Raw genomic sequence first — 22820 nt, 5'->3', positions numbered from 1 at the left:
TAATAGAATAACTCAAAAACTCATTGATGTGGCATATGCAATAATCATAGATTTTTTCATTCGGGATACACAACTATACATGCTTATGAGGATGTACGGTTGTGTATCCAGGGGAGAAAAAATCTAAGACTCTTGTAAATGCTATGGCAGTGAGTTTTTGAGTTAAAAAATCATTACATTACGTTTTGATGAAGACTTTTGCTATCCCAATTTTCAAAATGTTGATAAAAACTCTTTGACCACTGTCTCATTTGAGTGACTAATAAAAATGGCCAAAATGCCCCATTTTCTCATTTGTTCTCCAAATGAATTGTTCAATTACCAGATCTACCGTACTATAAATCAATGAGAAGAAGATATATAAAAATTTAACCCTAGATGGTATTACCAAATAAATAAAAGGTTGAAGATAAAGAGTTTTTGTCTTTTGAAGAGTATGGCCAAGGGGTTGGTCAATTATTGGAGAACACAGGGGGGCGTCTCAAAAATTCATGAAAACCGTAGGCGTATGCCTAAATTTTCCAAAAACAAGAGCAAGATTATATTTTATAGCAAAGTTGGCTCCGCGTCGAGTTTTCTGGAGCCGATCTTTTCTTGGATTCTCCACTTATTGCAATTATGGGACCCATCTATATTAAGTATCAGGTGAATATTTCAAATTCAACGAAGTGGTTAGTCAAAAGTCTATTTGATGTGATGCAGCTCACTTTGATCTTTTGTGTTCATTCTTCCATGAGGTCTACCAAGTGTGACGATCTTGATTGTAAAACTTTTCACCTTCTTCTTGTCTCTCATTTCATGGTTTGTAAAAGATAATGACAAATCAGTCTTAAATAGAAGCTCATGATTGTTTTGAAGAAAATTTTATTAATTTTGACAAAAAATTTAGGATGAATTACTATTACGTAAATCAAATATGACAAAATTCTGATTTCAACTAACTGTTCATTTTAATTCCCAAAACGCAAACGTACGAGATCTCTGATTTTTCAAATGACAAAATTTCGTTGGATTTTTTTCCCCTAAAATGTCAATATAATTGCTATATTTAATGACGATCTCCTTAAGTCACTTGATACTTGCAAGAGATCGTCAGTTTAAACCTTTGAGATTCTTAATGTTCATCTTTCAGGAATTAAAATGAACAATGAACCACAATGGAAATTTTGTCAAAAGTCAATTATCTCATAATTTAAATTTAAAAATAAAGATGGAGCCACTAGTATATTTTTCTGATTTGATTTAATTGTTAAATGTATTTTCTTTCTCAGAACAGACATTCAACCTTTTTAATGTAGGAACACTGGGTCCTTTTCAATGGCTTCAATTAAATGAAATACTCATTTGATTGGAACCATCAACGTTATACTCATTGAAGCCTTAATTCAAAGATTTTGGGTTGATAAAACTAATGTTGTATCTTTATTTAATTCAAAGCAAAAGTTGTTTCACCATTTAATGTTGTCCAAATGTCCAAAGCTACCTCTCACGCTAATAAATATGTTTTGTTAACTTCATACCTACCTTCACTCTGGCAAACTGTATTCTATTGGATCTTCCTTTTTCGCTTTTGAGTAAATCCAATTTGTGTGGTCCTTCTTAGTGATTCTCGTTGAACGTTTCTAAATTATTTTAAGAGATATTTATCAAAACGTGGCCAACTTTCAATCAAATTACAATTTTGACTCACTATTTATTTCAATTACCAAAACGTGAATATAACAATTTCGGTTTTAAAGTGATTATCTCACAATTTCCTCTACTTTAAACAAGATCGTCACCATACAAACTAGTCAGATTGACACTTTTAAGAAAAAAATCAGCAAATTTGTCACTTTAAACATGGGATCTCGTCACTTGTAAAATCTGCGATTTCACTCGTTAACGTTTTAAAAATTAAAATAAACAATTAGTTAGAATCGTAATTCTGTTAAATTCGACTCATGAAATGGTGACTTACCCTAATTTTAATCTACGGTTCTTACACATGCCATGTCAATGAATTTTTGTGTTATTTCGTCAAAGTTGAATCATTACACATTGGCTTAAGGGTTTTTTACCACGTCAGTGACATTTAGCATAGTTGGACTTATGGTCGTCTTATAGCATTTTTCTTTTGATTTGTTTGGCATGCGTCAATCATGTAATACCCTATTGGACATTTTTTTAAAGGGTGTTAGTATTATATTTACACCCCTGGTACTCAGTATTTGGAATATTCTAAAGTTATTTGACTCCAATCAAAGGGTATGTCATAATTTTTAAAATTAGGAAGTATCTCTCAAAATTACTCTTAATTTCCTAAATACTTTTAGCATTATTTGAGGGAGAGTAAGGTGAACTTTCCTCGAGAATTGTGAGTACTCTTAGATGACATCTTTTAGTAATTTAAGATTTGTCTCATGAAGTAAGCACTGGCGTCAGATTCGCATGTCTGAGGTCGATTTAGCATTAGCTGGAATGACCAGTTGCCCTTCACATCTCACTAACGAAGAAGACGGAAGGATTTCATGAACCTTTTCTAGAAGCTCACGTGCGTCCAAGTAGGAGCCATTCGTTTCAGCCAAAATTTAAGAACTCAGAAATCTCAACTCGACTCGGATGTCGACTCAGACGAGTTCTCAATTTTGGTGTTTTCTTCTTATAAAATAATTGATTTTTTTTTTTAATTATTTAAGAATAAATTGATATTTAATTTATAATCTTAACAAAATAGAAATTTGCAACTTGAGAATCAAGTAATCCAATTTATTATAAAATCATTGACTCGATGCCCAGTTGATCGAGACCCAAAAGCTGGATTCAAAAAAAAAAAAACATGGTCCACTACGAAAAGATTACGTTGATCATATAATGTAATATAGACAATATGCATTAAAAAAAAACAATAATTATATATGGATGTTATGAATTTGTTAGGTGTAGAATGGTCGCAATTGCTAGAGGCAGTTAGGTATAACCCAATGACAGGAAAGTCTTATCTTTGTAACGAATCTCATTGCCAAAATCTTTCTTAACTTTTCTGATTATCATCAATATGTATGTAAAATCTAACGATTTTACAATCTCAATCGGATGCTGAGGTTCCACCAATTCAATAAAAGAATTGCATGATAGGTTGGTGGGCCTTAAGACGTTCTATACAAGAAAGGAATTGGATTGATTCTCTAATTTGAAATAGACCGAGCCAAATAAAATCTATATAGAAAATAGAGAACAATGTATCCTAAATAAAAATGAACTCTAAGATGGCATGAAAAACTTATTTAATATAAGAGTCATGTTGGAGTGACCTCAAGATTGGATCTCATATCGCACATTTTGACGTGAAAGTAAATAGGAACCATAGATGCTTTTTCACTTGTATCTTGAGAAAAGCATCTATAGTTCTTATACACTTTCACGTCAGGGTGTGCAATGTGAGGTCCAATCTTGAGGTCATTTCAACATTATTCTTAATTTAATTATGTTATATTTTAATACTTGGAGAAGATAATTTAGTGTGTCGCGTACACATTATTCTAATGAATCCTATAATGCTTAGTTACATTTAAAATCAACTAATATTGATTTGACAAAAAAAATATATCTATTATACTTTTGGTAGTCATATTACCTGTATATGAAATCCATCATTGTTGCATCTCACTTGTTTTTGATCTATTGGAACCAATGGTCAGCTTGACCAATTCTTTTGTGATTTCACTTGAGAGAAGTAAGATCTTGCGTCTAGCGCATAAGGAGTCCCATGGATAAATCTTGAATGAAAAAGAAAACATCATCAAGCATGAGTCTATGGACTATTCGGATTTGTAGAGGCATTATATATAATAAAATAGGTTTTTTATTGAATAGGGTAAACTAGTAACAAATGAAAGAAAGGTCCAACGACTACGATGGGAATGACATACCAATATTATGCTGTAAGTGGAGCTTGGGCTTTGATATCACAAAGAAGAAAGCGATTGAATTGTTACTCTAAATTGATCAAATTAAACTGAACCCTAATAAAGTGTTTATATAAAATAGAAATCATATATAGAAACAAACTCTAATACAACAAATCCCTCGTTTTTTTTTCTTTCTGAGAGTGCATCATTTCAACCTCACCAAAACCCTATATGATTCTTGATGTTTGAAGGTTGAATGAGAAAGTATCTTAAGGTTCCGAATGGAAGGTAATATGTTTCCTATAGAAGTAGAAGAAAATGATTTTTTGCAAAGTTCATTATTTCATGTTAGTGTCTTCAAGATGACCAAGTTCCAGGAGTGTATTCATAAATTTCAAAACACACGTATCTTTAACTTTTACCAAAATTTGGAGGGGATACATTTAAAACACAAACTTAATTATAATTCCTAGACACTTGAAATATCATTAAATGGAGAATAAGGTGTAGGAACGCATTTGGAACATTTTAAAATTCATCTTTGCAGCTAAAGCAATCACAACTTTGACGGAAGTCAATTTAACTAATTGTAAAAAAATTAATCTGACAGGCTGTCTTTCAAATCACACTCCAATACTGAAGACTGAAAAACATTTCATGCATTTCTTCGAGAAGGCTTGATCAAGCATCCATGCAGGACTTGTTGCATAATTTTAAACATTATCGGGTCATCTCGTCTGGGACAATTTGTAAAACAAATTTAGATGAGTGAAAATAATATTTTACATAAGAAGAAGAAGAAATTAAATTTCAAAATTTTTTTTTTTTTAATAATTTCTTTCATGAATGATGCCAAGAAGGTTCAAGCAAGTTGTCCCGATTTCAAAACACTTTTAAACTCCAGCTTGGTTGCACCCATAATATTAAATTAAATCCTTTGGATTTGTTGAACAGATCTAGGATATGTAACATTGAATAATATATGCGAGAAAAAACAATAAGAGAGCTTCATTCAGTTGTAGGTATTAAGAATGTAATTTGTTTGGTTAGGTATGCAATGATCACAGTTGTTGGAAATTGGAATCCATAGGTTGGTAGGTAAGACTACATGACAACAAACTCCTATTTTTGTAACAAATCTCATCCATCTGATGTCTTTCTCGAATTTTATTTGTCATCAATATAAAGGGATTAGAATTCCAAGTTGGAGAGTTTAAAATCAAAAGGGGTGTGATCCTTATTAGAGGGATTCATATTCCACGAATACCATACCATCTCCATAGGATGATGAAAGTCTAATAATTCATAATGTACTTCATAGGTGATTGGTCCACATCACCATCACGGAAGAGGGGATCCTTGATTCAAGCTAATGGTTTCACTCCAAATATTAGAGAGCACTTATTATTATGGCTGAGAATGGATCGGGTCTAGAAAGCATCAGGGTTGATTTGATACCAATCCATTAAGGATTAGATCAAGATTTTATCAAATTTCAATATTAAGATTCAGATCCAATCCATTAATAATTGGATCTAGTCTAAAATTAGATTTAGATTGGGCCAACTTGATTTTACATACAGAATCTAAATAAACTTCATATATCTCAACAAATATATTATAATTTATATACTTTCTAACATATTATTGGATCAATACATGATTAATCCAAATGCAATCCAATAATATATCATATTGAAATCTTATTAGAATCCAAAACATCAATCTAAACTTGGAGTTATCTAATTTTTGATTTGATCTGATCTAGTGATAATCATACTTATTATACGATTTTGTTTTACTACAATCCTAGTCATGAATAAAATGTGAGCAAATCAAATATATGCTTTTAATTTATTAAAGAACGGGTTCTAGTGACTCATGAAGAACGATTCAAGAGAAAACACATGATCTCGATCGTGTAAACATAATATCCAATGGACAAGATTTATACATATATCCAGAATACATATCTTAGATATACTTATCTCAAGGATAAATCTCAATGGGTTGATTTTGTATTTAAATGATTGGGATCATGTATTTTTTTTCATTAGTCAACATAACCTGACCCTTTATTAAATATCTAAAAATATTGTAAATTATTTAAAATATATAATATTTATTTTTTATATTCCAAGAAAAATATTAAATACTATCCTGTAATAACTCGGACAAATTTGTATTCCAACTCGGAAAATTGATTCAAACGAATTAAATAACTGAGTTATCTTGATTGTCCAAACAAGTTGAATCGACTAGTCAAGTTTCGAGTTAAAAAAATCTACTATAGTCCAACTTCGGAATTTAGCCAGCGCACTATGCTAAGCCAAGCCGAGAACTAAAGTGGAGTGGAGTTTGCACAAAAGTCAAACCTCACTACTGAGTTTGGTGAATTAGTCCGATTTTGAAGCAAAGCCGCAGCCAAAAGGGACGTAAGCGTAAGCACAAGACAAGCAGTTGGTTCTATTTTTGACCTTCTAGAGCTTTTTTATCCTTTTTTTTTGTAAATATGAAAAACGAACTTCAAGACTTATACTTTTCCAATACCCTTGTTTTCATATCATTTAATGACAAAAATCGAAGGTGATGGAATAACACACACAGTCCACGAGCACAATAGTCAACGTGGACTCTAGAAGATACGAGTATGTTTTTATTTTATTTTTTTTATAAGGAGCGGTATTCGGTCTAGTTTATGCTCTCTAGACTAATCCTTACGCCCCGCACCCAGCCTTGGTTACTCCTCTATTGGGTAGCTTTTCTGTGTGTGGCCACCAAAATTTTGTTATGCGCTCCAGACTAATCCTTACGCCCTGCACCCAAGTCTTGGTTACTCCTCTATTGGGTAGTTTTTCTGTGTGTGGCCACCTAAGTTTTGTTTATGGGTAGTGGGATTCGAACTTGAGACCATAGAAAGAACATATTCTTTAGCCCCAAGGCGGTACCATTCAGCCACCCCCTTGGTGGGTTTTCCTTTTTTTCATTGAAAATTTTTAATTAGTCTTTTTTATTATTCGACCCATCAAAGAGATGGTCCAACATATTGAGGTTAGTGAATTGTAGAATGTGCCGTACAGTAAAGGTATAAAAATGCATAATCTTTAATTCACACAAACCCTTTGGAGTAATTATGAACAACATAAACCGAACACCGAAGAAATATGTGGTGAGTTTGATAATCAGTATGAGCATTAATTCCATAGGGACTGCTCATGAGGGTAGACCCTCACTCACTTGAAGCGTGTGATGTCTAAGCATTGCACTTGCCTCAAGACTAATCTTTGGACAAGATCATATTCGGACACGATCCATTGTCTACATAGATACACAGTTATTAAAAATAAACCCCAAGGGATTAGCTTAATGGCAATTTCAGACTGATAAGTGGTTAATGTCTGTAGGTCGTGAATTGGATGTCCAATATGAGCATTAATTCCTTAGGGGCCACCTGTGAGGGTGCACCCTCACTTATCAGGTGCGTGTGATGTACGAGCATTGCACGTGCCCCGAGACTTGTCTTTGGACAAATTCATGGTCTATGGATTGGGCAAAATCCATATTCGAGCCCGGACCGTTGTCTATAGGGATACCTAGTTATCAAAAAATAGTTTGGGGATGAGAGAACATTCGTTTACCCGAATCATGATTCTTGACAGCATAAATAAGATCCTATGATCATCAATCATGCAATGAGAGAATATTCAAATTTAGTATATTGGGGATGGTGGTCATTCCGATTAAATACTAAGGAGAAGATTTAATCTCAAGACCACGACAAAGGAGTATACAATTGTTAGGCTACTAAAGTCGTCATGATTTGCATAATCACTTGACAGACAAATCATATCCCCAAAATATGTTGGTATCTTGAAGTAATTATCAAAAATGTCTCCTTGAAGTAGGAACAATGTCTTTATTTGACATGTTCATGTTGAACTTTAAAACACAATGGCCTCCTAAACAAGCCGTTTTCAATATAACATGCTAACGAATGTATTTTATTTTCAATCATAAAGTGCCATGTAGACACCATTTGTTGCTATAGGAATGGGACCGTGAATGTGAAAAAATAGTTGTGATAATCGTGAATTACATTACCACATCAAGTACTTATTAAAGGTAGGATATGTGTACGTAATGCTCTCTATCCTATATTAATATTTTGTTGGAGCATAAAATTAACTTGGATATAGAAATATAATTTGCAGCCACCCTCTTCATTTCCAAAAGATCATTAGAGGATCAAAACACCTTATCTTGCATCTACTTCTATTTATTTATTTTTAAGAGAGTATCTATGGCGGCACCAGTTTTTGCTATTGTCATCTCAAATGTGTGCTAATTCTTTGGTGATTTTTATATGAGTTGGAGTGGTGTTAGCAAAAGTTGGTGTGGCAATATAACCTCTCTTTTTAAATTGTTAAAACATATTTCACGTATCTCAATACAAGAAAATGCTACATTTACTAGTTTAACAATAAAAACATTAGGAATATATGTCGACAAAATCATATTCAAGTCAAGCTTTCCACTAATTAAAAGGGGAGAGGAGAAATTTCCTCATGTAGAAATTTTAAATGATCTAAGGACTTCAAAGAACTACAAAAGATGAATTTCAAACCTAACTCCTCCCAGCACTTAAACACCTGTTGTCCCATTGAAAAGTAGTTGTGAGAAATTAGGATTTCTTGATGGTTTTTTATTTTATTTTTTTCTTTCTAAATTCTTTCCATTTCAAATGATTTGTTTTCTTTCCATAAATCCCTAGAAATAACCCGTGAATTGGAAGTCTTCTGTTTTCTGATAATTTCTATGAGAGACTCTTTTCCTTCTTTTTTTTTTCCTTTATTTTCTAAAGTCTCGCCAGTGTATGTTTATCTTAGAATTTAAAGAAAATTTAACCTAGGTTGCCAAATCTAATGGCTGTAGCTGTTTTGGTTTCAAATTATAAACACAATAGCATGTCAAAGTTAATGATCCAACAGTCTCGTTTTTAGGAAAGTCCTGCCAACGCCCACTCTATAGAATTTTTTAAAGACATGCAAGTAATATCACTAAGTGAGTGGTAGCCTGTTTTTCATGTGGCTCTTGTCAACGGTTGAAGGTGTGCCACATCATTATAACGGTTACATTCAATCGTTTAAATTTAAGAGTTTAGTTACCATCTATTTTCAAATATTTAATTAAAAAAAATTATAATAATATATATATGGGAAATTCTAACGTTCAAGATTTTATGGGGATGTTAATATTCTCCAATACTTTTTTTTTCAATAATGTTCATATTCATTTTATCTTTTAGTGAAAAGATAAGGGCATATTAGTTTTTTTACATAATAAATGTTCATTTATATAATAAATACTTGTTTATCACATAATAAATGATAAGGGTATTTAATTTTTAGAATTAAATGTCTTGTTTACAATAAATGATTTAGTAATCAATGCAAACAAGCATTTATTATATAAAAGATCAACATGCCTCTATTTTTTTTACTAAATGACAAAATGAATATAGGTATTATTGGAAAAAAAATATAAGATATATATTTAAAATCTGATCTAAACCATTAATCGAAGAAGATTAAGTTGTTATTTTTCTTCAATGTGAATATGTGATGTTCTATGGACTGTAGAACAAGAGTTACAGATAATTTAGAAAAATGAATTATAAAAGATCCACTCCCTAATTGAGTACGGGAAAACTATTTAGAAGTACATAATCATTATTGTGTGAGTAGGGATTTTGAAAATTGTCCAAGACTCAGATGACTAGCCTTCAATAACTTAGTATATCGTTCGTGAACGGGATCAAACACAATTTATGGGTTCTTGTTCCCTTCTTTTTTGTTCTTTTTGATATACAGAGTTGAAAAACTCTATTGTCTCTTATTACCAAATCATCTCATTATCATTTATCATTCGTGAGAAACATATCTCGCCTAAATCCAGGGTACATGCAAATACCCTACAAACCACACATGTCATGTAAGTAGGGATGAATCCTTATAGGTGGTCAAGAAGGGGGTTTAAACTCAAGACCTCTTCCTTTTTGGAGAAATCCCTTGGCCACTGCACCAACACTGTTGGATACATAGCCCTTTTGATAAATATGTAATTTTGGTGAAATATTTGACCTTTTTTATTTGGTAAAACACTACTTTATGCAACTTTATCAACTCTATGTCCTTCTGTATTATTCAAGAATATATATTCCTAGTATAAGGTTTCTATAATAGGAGTCCATAATATCTTAGGTCAAAGTGTGGTTGAAGCTCTATATAAAAAGCTAACTAAATTAGTTAGAAAAATAATTGTTGCCGTTCTTGACAAGTTTGCGGTTGCTTGGTGGGTTCAAATAGAAGAAAAATAAATCCTTCATCATTTCTCTTTGACAAATTATCTATATAATGGCTTCAAGGTAAGAATATATGCATCACTGTCTTTTAACATTATTTTTCTCTAATATTGTAGAATGGATTTTTGGCAAATTCGACTTCAAGTGTATAATTATTGACTGCTTAGAGTTCAAAAGAATTTCTCTGTAATAGATCTAACTGTTAGAATGGAGGCCTGTACCCTTTCGAAGTGAGCATCAACGATCCATAAACTAAATGCAACAAACCAGCCCAAAGCTATCGATTTGGCTCGGTTATTGATTTGAACCGAACCAAGTTGCACCTCTATATAATACCACATAGACCTACTATGAAATGACATCACGATCTAGGCATCAAATTCAACGAAAAACAAATAAAAGCTCATGTGCGATGACATGAAGTGTATTGGATAACAAACCTGTGCTTTCTATAAGCAAGTTGCTTGAGGTATCAAAGTTAAAAGTTGAGCGTAAGAACGAGAGGTATAGAACATTGACACAATAATACCACCTCATAACCTCTACGGTGGGTTGGCTTAGTAGTAAAACTAGTGATGGGGATTTGCTTCCTTAGTCTTGTATTTGATGATCTCCTAATTTACTTTGTTGTACTTTGAAAAACTTCAATGGGGTGGGTAATGTACAACTAAAGGGACTAGTCCCATCCAAAAAAGATGTGGAGAAACCCTCAATATCACAAGTCAAAAAGAAAAAAAAAATTGATATCCAATATAAGCATTATTAATTCCTCAAGGGCCACCCACAAGGGCGCACCCTTACTTACTTGGTGCATGTGTTGTGTGGGTGTTGCATGTGCCCCGGGATTAGTCCTTAGACAAGACCTATGATCTATGGACTGGGCAAAGTCCAGATACGGGCCTGGTCCGTTGTCTACAAGGATACCCGGTTAAATGAATTCATCTATTGAAGAATCGGGAAAACAAAAATCAATTTGAATCACTTGAAAATATAATTTAAAAGAGTCAAAATAGAACAATTAATTATACGTGCCCATAACTATAGTTAGCAATTAGATGTACGACAAAAAAATTGTTACAAGTATATTTTGAGTATGATTCAGAATATACATTTAGTAGTTCGTATAAAAATCTTGTCAAAAACATGGGGTGCAATGCAATACGAGAATAGTTTGGGTACAATTCGAGTTCCACATTGTTTAAAACTTTAAAAATTCATGTGTATACATATTAAATTCTTCACACTCATATCCAAATTAATATTTAGAAACTCTCCAATCTTTTTAAAATTTATTATTTTTATATATACATCATTTTGCAAAAGCACGTCCATTAACATGGGCTCGTCCTTTGGTAAATCAATGCAAATATAAATATTATCCATTTTCGCTCACAAATTGATGAACAATATTACTTGAGTTATTTTTAATTTTGAACATGACATCAAGAGAACAGTTGCAACTTTATAAAGCTCTCTACTAAAAATCAAGAACATGTGATATTTCTATGGATATTTATCAAACACTTAGGCCTTATCAAATCAAGAACACTTGATACTTCTACAAATACATACCAGACATTTTAGAAATTTAAAACTAAGAACATAATGATTTTTTATAATTAATGTTGTATTAATACAAATCTTGATAATGTAAAGCAGATACTCTCTTACTTGATTAAGTTAACAAGATTCCCAATATAAAAAATAAAAAAAAACTAGGGAGGGGAGAGAGAAGATATATATAAAGGAATAAAAAACCTAATTTGTTGATCGATAATCTTAAAATTTTATAATGAATGATGGTTAGTGATTACCTAATGATGCAATAGGAAATAATAGGAGATAGTTTAAGGGTTAATGTGTGTTTTTATCCCTTTTTTAAAGAATTTTTTTTATATTTGTTTAAATCGGGAAAAGAACAAATTGTGAATAATTCAATTAGCAATTCAAAAGTTTTAATTGTTTCCTGTTTCATTTGAAAAATTCGGGTGTAATTCGAGAATTATTTCAAGAATTACTAATTATAACTGGAACAACATAGCGAAAATTGACCATCAATCAAACATTTTCCTGACTAACTTAATAAGGAAGAAAGGTCTTAACTAATCTCAATGTTTGTTTTGACAGTGGATGAGGCTTAGTAAGGCCTTTTTTACTTACTATGTTAGTCAGGCTAGTCCTACACTCCTACTCCATAACATATGGGTACATAACTTATGTTCCAAATCTATTCTTTTAATAAATATTTGGATCACTTTTCTATCAAATTAATGGTTTCATCAACCAATCAATATAGGTTAGTCCACAATTTTGACGGTCAAGATGATCACGTGAGGGTAAGTTGGTCATTTGAGAAAACTTGAACAGATTTAGCGGCAATAAGTGGGTCAGCACGGTAATCGGTGCCACTCTGTCTCATGAGCAATTATCCGTTAACCATACACAAAAGGTTACCAATTCGATTTTCGGACCGTTGGGGCCCATCTCAGATATGACCGTTGCGAATACGTGCTCCTCAGACAAAATAACCGTTGAAGATTAAAAAAAAAAAACTCCCTATACAAGTCTTCAAAATCTAGTTTCGGAAATTGAGAGAAAAAACTCTCTCAGTAGAAAGAAGTCTTCCAAAATCTAGTTTAGGAAGTTGAGAGAAAATTCAGAGAAACCGAAGAAAGATGGGTTGTGTTTCATCCAAATTGTTCAAGAAACAATTTCATCAAGAATTTCTTTTCGGCAATGGAGATTGTACTAATCACGTCGTCTCCCTCACTTCAACGACTTACGGACTTCTGAAACTCGATGAAGGGCTGATCGAAAACTCGTTTAAAGAAACAAAGGTATCTCCTCCTCGTGTTGTTCTTCACAAATCTGAAAAGGTGTTAGATGAGCCAGAGATCATCAATACTTGGGAGTTGATGGGAGATCTCGAAGAAGAAATACCCATTTCAACATCAACAAAGAAAAGCCCCAAAGCCCAAGTTTTTCAAACAAAAGGTGCAGAGATGGGTGCTAGAAATCCTTCAAAGTTCTTCAACCAGATCAACTCTCCAAAGAAACAGAAGAAGTTTGTAGGGAAGGAGAACAAGAACAGACAGAGCGGATTGGATTGCGGCAGGGGAGGATTGGAGCCCAGCACGCCACAACAGGTCTTGAAACCGTTTAATTCGCTTGGAAATGTGCAGAAGGTTGTGCCCAGTTTGAAAATTCCCCTTAATAGAACTCCAAATAGTCTGAAAACAGAAAGCTTCAGATTTGATTCAGGGTTAATGACGTCAAGGCGGAGTTTGAGTCCCCTTTTCGATCCAGAACTTCTAGCATCCTTGGAAAGAGAACTCAATGAACAGGGAGAACAGATTAAGAATATGGTTTCTCCGAAACCCAGAAGCCGTAAGTCCAGAGATTCAGAATCGATGCTCGAATTGTTCGAGAAAAAGTGCCCAACAGGTGGGGAAAATGCTGTTATTATCTACACGACAACATTGAGGGGCATCAGGAAAACATTCGAAGACTGCAATGCGGTCAGATCTGTGATTGAATCGCATCATGTCCATACGATCGAGCGAGACATTTCAATGGATTCAGGGTTTAGAGAGGAATTAAGGGTGTTAACAGGGAAGAAGGATATTAGAGTTCCTGTGGTGTTTGTTAAAGGAAGGTTGATTGGTGGGGCTGATGAGGTGGTGAGGATGGAAGAGGAGGGGAAATTAGGAATCTTGTTCGACGGGATCCCGAGAGCAGTGGTCGGGTGCGGTGGATGTGCAGGAGTGAGGTTTGTTATGTGCATGGAATGTAGTGGGAGTTGTAAAGTGTTGGATGAGGAGCAGAAGAAGATGGTGAGATGTGGAGAGTGCAATGAGAATGGGTTGATTCAATGCCCAATTTGTTGTTAATGTTAGAGAAATTTCTCTCTACCCCATCAAATCAAGAGAAATCAGAAGATTTCTATCTTGCTTTTATGTTCTTCTGTACATGGAGGGTTTGTGTGCTCTTGAATGTGAGGAGCTGAAACAGTGCTCAATTTGAAGTTTGAGTAGTCGGTTCTAAAGTGGGGGGTTAGGTTAGCATGTATTTTTTGGGTATTTGTTTGTTTTTCAGACAGAAAAAAATATGTTCATGTTCTTTGTTTCATCACTCTGCGACTGGAATGAGCTATGATAGAATGCTATAGTGTGTGACATGTTTGAAACCCATCTCTTTGATGATTTATTAAGATTTTAGACAAAATAAACAATGGGGAACCCACCATACCGTAACATGTGTTGTTTTATCGAAATCAAATCCAAATTACGACAATTTTTTCTTATTCATACATATTCAATCCTGTTAAGATTTAGGTTCTCTACTCCCAGTTAAAGATCTCTTTGTCTACAGGGATACCCGGTTATCAAAAAATAAAAATAAAAAGATCTCTGTTGTTGATGATTCATCCTTTCCCTTGGATCGACCATGGGAACATAATGGAAAACTCATACTAACTGCAGAGATATGTTGAAACCACCCTTTTCACCTTTCATTTAGTATGCATTGTCATATAAGATTTTATATCATCTATTTACTACCAAGTAGTTTCAAGAATTGCTGGATTGGCTGATCTAACGCCCAACAAATGCTTCTGTTGCTAATGTATAATTATTTCTAATGGAAAAATAGTTTCCAGCCAAAAAGGTCAAAATCACTTGCCCAGGGGAAATGCATAACAATACTCCTACAAATTACATTTTTCCCGAGAAATCCATTTTTCCACCAAATTTCTCCTTGCAAATCATAAACACTCGCATCATTTTTTTCCTGGAAATGTCAGTACCCTCCACGGTTGGGTAACGCAACCACCGTGTCCCAAGATCTAGACCACTGAACATTCCTTTAATTTTGTGTGGTGAGATCTCGATGACATAGGTCATCTGGCACCTAAATTGTTGACACTATCCTGCCAGCGCAGCTCTTCTTACAACTTAAGTCCTTTTCTGGAATCATCACTTCTACAAGAACCCATCATAATTCTTTTTGGGGTCAAGAAGTGCTTCCAAAAGCTTTCTACTGCTGTTTGGTAAAATCAGATAAAAAAGAACTGTGTTTAATTGATCATAACATGCCCCTTAAAAAATAGCTAGTTTGGCCTTACCACACAATACAATATACATTCAGGTTGGTCTCAAAAAACACGTAACATACAAGCAAGCTAAGCAGTTAGTGGGTCTCATTACAAAGAACATTAATAGGAACTCATCACAATTACAAAATTTTGAGGGCAAATGCAAAATATTAATAGCCGCATTTTCTTACTTGAGGACAATAAGCCAACAATATGAAGAAAAAAACATAAAAAATTGTATCACATTGCATCCACACGATGCACAAATAATTCATTTAGTTCTTCACTCTTCGTGCATTATGTTAAAGATCTGTATCTAGGTCTTCCATCATTTCTTAGTTGTCTATTTCATTTGCGCAGATAAAAGAGTTTGTGGTTTTGAGAATGGGAAAATGTTCAAAACTCTTTCTGATCGGGTCCAAAAAGCCTTAACTACTTCACCAAAATACACAAAAGTCCAGAAATGGTGACATAACCAATCAACAATTCAAACCATATTAGCAAATAAACAAATTATCCAAAAACGAAATCCATGACAAGCAATAAAATAATTACTCCCACGGAAAGAAAATAAAAGTGAACCATCCTATGTAACCCAAAATACTGCCATAAAAATGGTGATGATAAAACATCAACATATCCTTTATAAAATATCATGAAAGTTACTGACAATGAAATCATGAACTACTGTTTGCCACCCGTAGCCAGTTCCATCTGATGCTTCAACCATAAAAGTCGTAAATCAGGCAACTTAATCGCAATGAAAACCTCTCTATATTCTTTCTTCAAGAATGTATCTACTGCAAACAGGTACAACTTGCTTCCTCTGGGCACTTCTGGCATTTCATTCAACAATTCGATGCATTCCTTGATGGTTGCGCCTTCAACAGAACGTGAACATGTAGCCAAGATCTTTGACTCAACGGCATCACAAAGACGATCAATCTGTTTATCCAATCTTGCATCACCCAATAATCTCTGACGTTGAGATGGTGGTTCTAGTCCGACTTCCGGTCTCCTTCGCAAACGTGCATTGTTGTCTATTATGTCGATCGATTCATCATCATCAATTTCAGCTCCCAATGGAGACATCTCCTGTTGTGCTCGTCTACCCGAAACAATATCAGGTGTGTCATCGTCTCGGTTCTCCATTGTACTGGGTGTTGGCTGAGTTTGAACAGTGTTTGAAGCTCGCAAAGTTCCCTGTGAGGGTGTCCGTAATATATCACGAGTTGCTACCGTTCCACCAAAGATAATGTCTAAATCATCGGCAAAATCAAGTCCTTTTTCACGCCATTTTTCATCTTTTGGGTATTTCTATAATGAATAAAACATGTAAGTCATAAGTCTTGAGTTTAGAAAAAAAAGGCCTAAAACTAAATGGCACCTGAGAAGATAAGATACCTGTAACCAATTGGCCCACCATTCATCATCAGCTACAACTGTCTTTTTCTCTGGATCCCACCCCAAACGTGTGTCACTAATCAACTTATTCCATTGTATCCACTCACCCTTAGTTCTATCCCAATGATTCTTCATCTGTAATCTTTTGTAATTAAGGCCAGTCCTCTTATTGAATTCTCTCACTAGGTATGCATATCCTATCTTGTCAATACATGATCCTGCCCTTCTCCCCTGTTGCACCAACTCCAAACATAGTTCAACCCAGAGCTTATGGTGTTTATATGACCAATGGGCTTTCATTTTTACATCCGACGATCTAGCTTTTTTCTGTTGACATTCCATCTAACATGGTCAACCCATTTCCATAATCACAATTTACAAATACCATACATCACCAATCCTTTACTGCATGCTATAAAATCTCACTTCCACATTATCTTGCTTGCAAAAAATAAAAGACAAAATTATAGCAAGCACACTTTGCAAATGAAACAGCAATTCAAACCTTCTATCCAAAATCTAGATCCAAATTTAACAGCAGAATCAATTTAGGAATAAGACAGCAATATCAGATTGGCAGATTCTCGGTCATACGATTTCATTTTCATTTTATTAATCACAAACAGTCTGTACTTGACTCATGTTAAACCAGTGCAGCCTGACTATCTAATCTGAAATGTTGAATTCAGGACCTTTAGGATACCCTAATAATGATGTGAACTGTGAAGGATATTTTTTGTGTTGGAGAGTGCCTCTATTCCTCCTGAGCTTTCTGCTATAATGTACAAGGATGTGTCCTGTAATTATTTGAGGCGTTACCCCCTTGATTGAATGAAGGGTGGGGTCCCTTATCCGCCCAGAGCTTACTGATAAAAAATGATGTGGAGTGTGTGATTCTGTTAGTCTAATTGATCAAAACAACATACAAGTAAGATACAAGATAAAGATTCAACTCATTTGTAATAAAATAATAGACATTTACATATCACTTTAGATAGTATGGTGGATCCAGGCCATACATTAATGGTGGCACCTGGATGTTGGAAGACCATTTATCTCAAGCATCGACCAATCTAACATTTGTAAATGGATTTCTTCCTTGACCATCCAAGAGTACGACTGAAATAACTAAGCTACTTATCAAAATAATAATAATAATAATAAATAAGCTGTGCAGAATACTTGTATATCAGATCCGGATAGAAGAAATCATAGATCTTATACCTTGAGCCACGGAAGAACTACAAAGATTGCCGAGTATGAGAGTTATCTCAGAACAAGAGGAGTTAACCCTAGAAACATTTCAGGCCTGTTTTACCCATTAACTTTAAAACCAGGGACTTTTTTGTCCAAAAAACTCGCATCTTTCATCCCACCCAGCTTTCCCCAAAATAAGAAACCAAAAGTAGGTCCACATAGCATTGGCTCCTTGTGGCTTCTAGCTTTGTGGGAATCTGGAAGTCGAATATCCACCAAACATGATTCTAGGATTAGAAGGTACTTTTGATGGACCAGAAGCTAAAAGCTCCCACAAAAAGTTGTGCCAAACAAAACCTAATCATTCAGACACCAATTGTGAGGGTCAGATCCAAATAGAAAAAGAAAACTATTAACCATTATAGGAAACAAACAAAGCTCGGGGGTTTCCAGGTATTAGTGACTCTAGGGTAAATTTGCTAGCTAGCCAGAGTAGATATCATCTTGATGAAACCTTTTTCCATGAAATCCTTGATTGCTCTTTGTGCCAGTGATACACTAAAGTGAAGATAGCACAAAAGAAGACCAAAAAAAAAGAAGGCTTGGGGGCATTATTGAGCAAAGCAACTTTTAATTGTAATTGTAAATTTTAAAGAGGAAGATACAAAGGTCTATTTCATTCCCTTTTTAACTAATTGGTCATTAACTCACTTTATTTTATTTTATAAACCCGAAAAGCCAAAGGAGGTGGAAAGAAGAAAACCATATCTAATGATCGAATGCGTGTGTGTAGATCCAATAAATGGACCACTCCAGTTTGCTGGCTGTAAACAATTCTGTAAAAGGCAAGATTAATCTGAGCTGCATTGTTTCACATCCTTGCACATTCTTAGAAATTATTTTTTTCCAGAAGAGATGAAATGGAAGCTATGCAACAATATAAGGGACCAATCCTTGCTCACAACAAGAAGTTCAAATCATAGGAAAGAAATTAAAGGATAAGACCATCAACAAGGATCCAATTCTTTGAAGCCTAGGCTTTAAAATCAACAAGGGATACATTTGCAGATTTCTTGGTGAGATGGGATTGGGTTTGTTGTATCCATGTGTTTTAATGGGTGTTTTCTAGTTCCTTGTCCTTTGTATGTTTGTCAGTCATCTCGACCGCTTTTAATATTTTTAGTATGAAAAAAAATTAAGAAAGAAAGAGTTCGCATAAATGCCTCTTTTTGGTGGGAAGTATCACACAGGCATAAGCTGCACAACAAGAAACTATATATTGAATCTAGGGAAGCACAATTTCAAAACTCCATTGACAAGAAAACAGGGACTTGAGAGACTATATATTAATTTGAATGAGAATTGAAGGATATACAAAGAAATAGCTTCAATTTGAAAGACACTAAAAGAAAAAGAAAAATCAAAACTCTTAAGATTATTTACGCATCAGAGAAGATAAGTAGAAATTGTCAATTGACGATAAGATAATAGGAAAGAAACACAAGGAAGAGAGAAAAAGAACAAAGAAATAAAGGACACTAAAGAAGACTTGACAAAACTAGTTGGGTTGTGACAAAGAAGAAACCGCTTTTGTGGCCATCTCTGAAACATCAATTTAAAGTGTGAAGGATGTAATCGTGTAACACACCAGATGATACAACTTTAAGGAGACAGCCACTTCAACACGTCCACCACCAACTGATAAGAAAAACTCTTCCAAATAGGCAACATCCTCATTAATGAAGATTCATGACCAAAGTTATTAATTCATCCGTAATAAAATACCTAAACCTCAGCAATTCCCCAGTTTTATCCAATACCAGGATCTAAACCTTATCTCAAATTATAAAATACAATTCTGAGAAAAAACACATCCTTACCAGGAAAAAAAAACTATAAATCAAATTTAAATAAAACATATCAAAACCCCAATTTGTTTTTTAATGATTCAAGTCTCCAGTGTTGTTAAAGTGAACACCTGAGGAGAGGCATTTTTAACGAGGATCACTACTCAAGTCAACGTACATGAGGCTTGTGCCTCAATGAAATTCGAATATAATAAGTATAAACATTGGTTTTTTACTTGTTGATATTAAATTATAACAAATATGTATACCACTATAGGAGATCTCTAGTGATCCAAAAATATCCAATTCTCATTCAATAATAGTGATCATAAGTCATGGCATGAGCATAGCTAAAGAGAGAATTTTTAAATCCAAATTACCCATCCCACAATTCATCTTAAAATGGGTAGTGAAGTCTGGAATCTAGATGTTTCACTTTGAGAATTCATGAGGTTAAATGGGTGTTATAAACTAAGTTTCGACATCAATAGTTCACAGTAAACGAAACAATAAAATTTGTATATGAGTTGGCTAAAATTGCCCAAAATAGAATTGTAATATTTCATCAAAATAAATAAATTCAAGATAAATATAGAGGACATAAATTCAGATAATTCAAACCTTTAGTTTGTCTGATAATATCGAAGGCTTAACGAGCTTTTCATAGCTCCTCTCTTGATTAAACAAGACCGTGTTGTTCACCTTCTCTTCTTGCTTTCCTTTGCTCCATTTCTGCAAACCAACCCCTAAACCCTCAGAAGAAACACAAACCACCTCAAATAGCAATTAAAAAATAAAAATTTTAAATTTAATTTAGTTACTAAAATACATTCTAAATAATCAAATTCCACCAATATCTCAGTGAAAAGAAATCTAATATCAAATTAGATATATGTAACGAACCCTTAACCCTAATCTCTACCTTCTTCTGCTTCTCTCGGCCAAATTTAGAGGGATTGGAAGATGGAGGAGAGATGTTCTCCTTCTTCGGCGCCTATGTGAAATAATCAATTAAAAAATAAACATTTAAATAAGAAACAAATAAAGAAAACGAACAAAAACAGAAAAAAAATATTAAATAAATAAATTTCAGAGATCACAGTGGATCAGACGCCATTAGAAGTTGCAGATAAGAGTTAATTAGGAGATTAGAAGTTGCAGAAGCATTTGAATCACCATTTTCGCAGAAGAGTTCAAGATCGAACCTCCGCGAGAAGATGGAATTGCTGTCGGGGTTTGGCGATGGCGAAGAGTTGGATGGTACGTGTCGAATTCCAGCACTTCGCGTATAGCTCGCATCAATTTGATGCGAACTCTTCACATCAAATATTATAGAAAGCACTTGGAAGCCGACACTTGTTGGATGGCGCGAATTTAATACCTTAGAGAGTAAGGATAGCCTGACTAACTTAATAAGATGTTAAATCTTACTAACGATCGTGAGCCCACGTCTTGGCATCCTAAAACATGATACGATGACATAGGATTGTAATGAACAAAATTCTTAGAACTTTGAAAAAATAAGGTCATGAGCTAATGTCCTGACATCCAAAAACATGATCTGATGACATTGGATTGTAATGAACAAAATTCTCAGTCGTGAGGTCACATCTTGACATCCAAAAACATGATCCGATGACACATGATTGTAGTAAATGAAATTCTTAGAACTTTGAAAAAATAATTTTTTTTCACCAGTAAATTCTAATTTATGGTTTTGGGATTGCAATAGCCATTAATTTTCAACAATTTAGATCAAGCTCAATTTTTATTTATTTTTTGAATTTGAGTTTTTTCCATAGAATCTAGAAAGTTGTTTTGTTGGATTTCAAATATGATAATCCATGTGGACCCAATGATCCTAAGGAAGTGCTTTTCCATTTGAGTTATGTTCTAATGACCTCAAGTTGGAATCTCATATCGCACTTCTTCATGTGAAAGTGACAGTGAATGGGATGCTTTCTTACTCATGTCTCAATGAAAAACATCTATGATTTTCTAACACTTTCACGTCAAGAAATGTGATATAGGTTAATTCAACATTATTCTTTCTATTTTTATAGAACAAAAAAAATATAACTTTTAATTGGAATAACAATTTAATGTAAAAGTAATTTGATAAAAAGATGGAGGATGCCAAAACTATAATTTTTTAGTGTAATTCTGGTTCAATTCTTAATTATATATATATATATATATATATATATATATATATATGTAGGGAAATGTTCAGCACCCTAAGTTTTACCACACACTTTAACAAACGTTTTTTGTCCTACATGGGTTAGAAGTTTTGGAATGGGCTGATTTTTGGTGAGGATGATCTCTATGATTAGAAGATCATCTTCCCCAAAAATCAGCCCATTCCGAAATGTTTAGCCCCATGTTTACACGTTGAAAAATCGTGGACCGTCCATTTTTTGTAAACCATTTTTGATGGAGTTAGAAGTTTTGGAATGAGCTGATTTTTGGTGAGGATGATCTCCTCACCATAGAGATCATCCTCACCAAAAATCAGCCCATTCCAAAACTTCTAACCCATGTAAGACAAAACACGTTTGTTAAAGTGTGTGGTAAAACTTAGGGTGCTGAACGAGACCCATATATGTATACACATAAAATTAGCTTAATTGTTGAAGAATATTAAGTGAATGTGAAGGTGCCACCACACTTTTAAGAGAGATGTGTGCGATAATATCTCGAACCCAGCTCTCTAACTAACTTAACTATCCAAAAAAATTTAAAAATAAATAAAATTAAAACAATAATGAGCCTAAAATTTGTGTCCACAAGGGTATCAAATTTATAATCTAGTTATCACCTAGTATACAATATACGTCCAATGAGTATGAGTGAAAATGAAAATGTGATTCACATGCTACCAACCAAAATAAAGAGAAGGCGATCCATGATTTTGTCTAAGTGGGGACAACTAAGAGTAGTAGCGACAAATTTTGTTTTTTGTTGTTGTTATCTATCACAATAACTTATAAATCCCTTTAACTTTCAAAATTTCTTACGAGGGCAAG

The 22820-nt window shown here is 33.8% G+C and overlaps 2 protein-coding genes across 2 annotated transcripts; one reads left to right on the top strand and one right to left on the bottom strand.

The window, feature by feature from the left end:
- Positions 1-12841: 12841 nt before the first annotated feature.
- On the top strand, positions 12842-14433 carry LOC147385519 (Glutaredoxin family protein). Its single transcript, XM_086422037.1, has one exon. It carries the CDS (start codon positions 12927-12929, stop codon positions 14139-14141), a length of 1215 nt encoding a protein of 404 aa, XP_086278163.1. The 5' UTR covers positions 12842-12926; the 3' UTR covers positions 14142-14433.
- A 1443-nt stretch (positions 14434-15876) lies between these two features.
- LOC147385518 (L10-interacting MYB domain-containing protein-like) lies at positions 15877-21105 on the bottom strand. The gene is made up of 5 exons (XM_086422752.1): positions 20968-21105; positions 20714-20785; positions 20413-20523; positions 16748-17074; positions 15877-16660 (listed from the first exon to the last, which is right to left on the bottom strand). The coding sequence occupies exons 1-5, from the start codon at positions 21088-21090 to the stop codon at positions 16028-16030; spliced, it is 1266 nt and encodes a 421-aa protein (XP_086278878.1). The 5' UTR covers positions 21091-21105; the 3' UTR covers positions 15877-16027.
- Positions 21106-22820: the final 1715 nt, after the last annotated feature.

This window comes from Akebia trifoliata, chromosome 14, assembly GCF_017979445.1.
Source record: "Akebia trifoliata isolate Shusen 1 chromosome 14, ASM1797944v1, whole genome shotgun sequence".
In the NCBI taxonomy this organism is placed as follows: domain Eukaryota; kingdom Viridiplantae; phylum Streptophyta; class Magnoliopsida; order Ranunculales; family Lardizabalaceae; genus Akebia; species Akebia trifoliata.
Note: the sequence above shows the minus strand (reverse complement) of the source record. Positions and strands in the feature narration are given on the sequence as shown.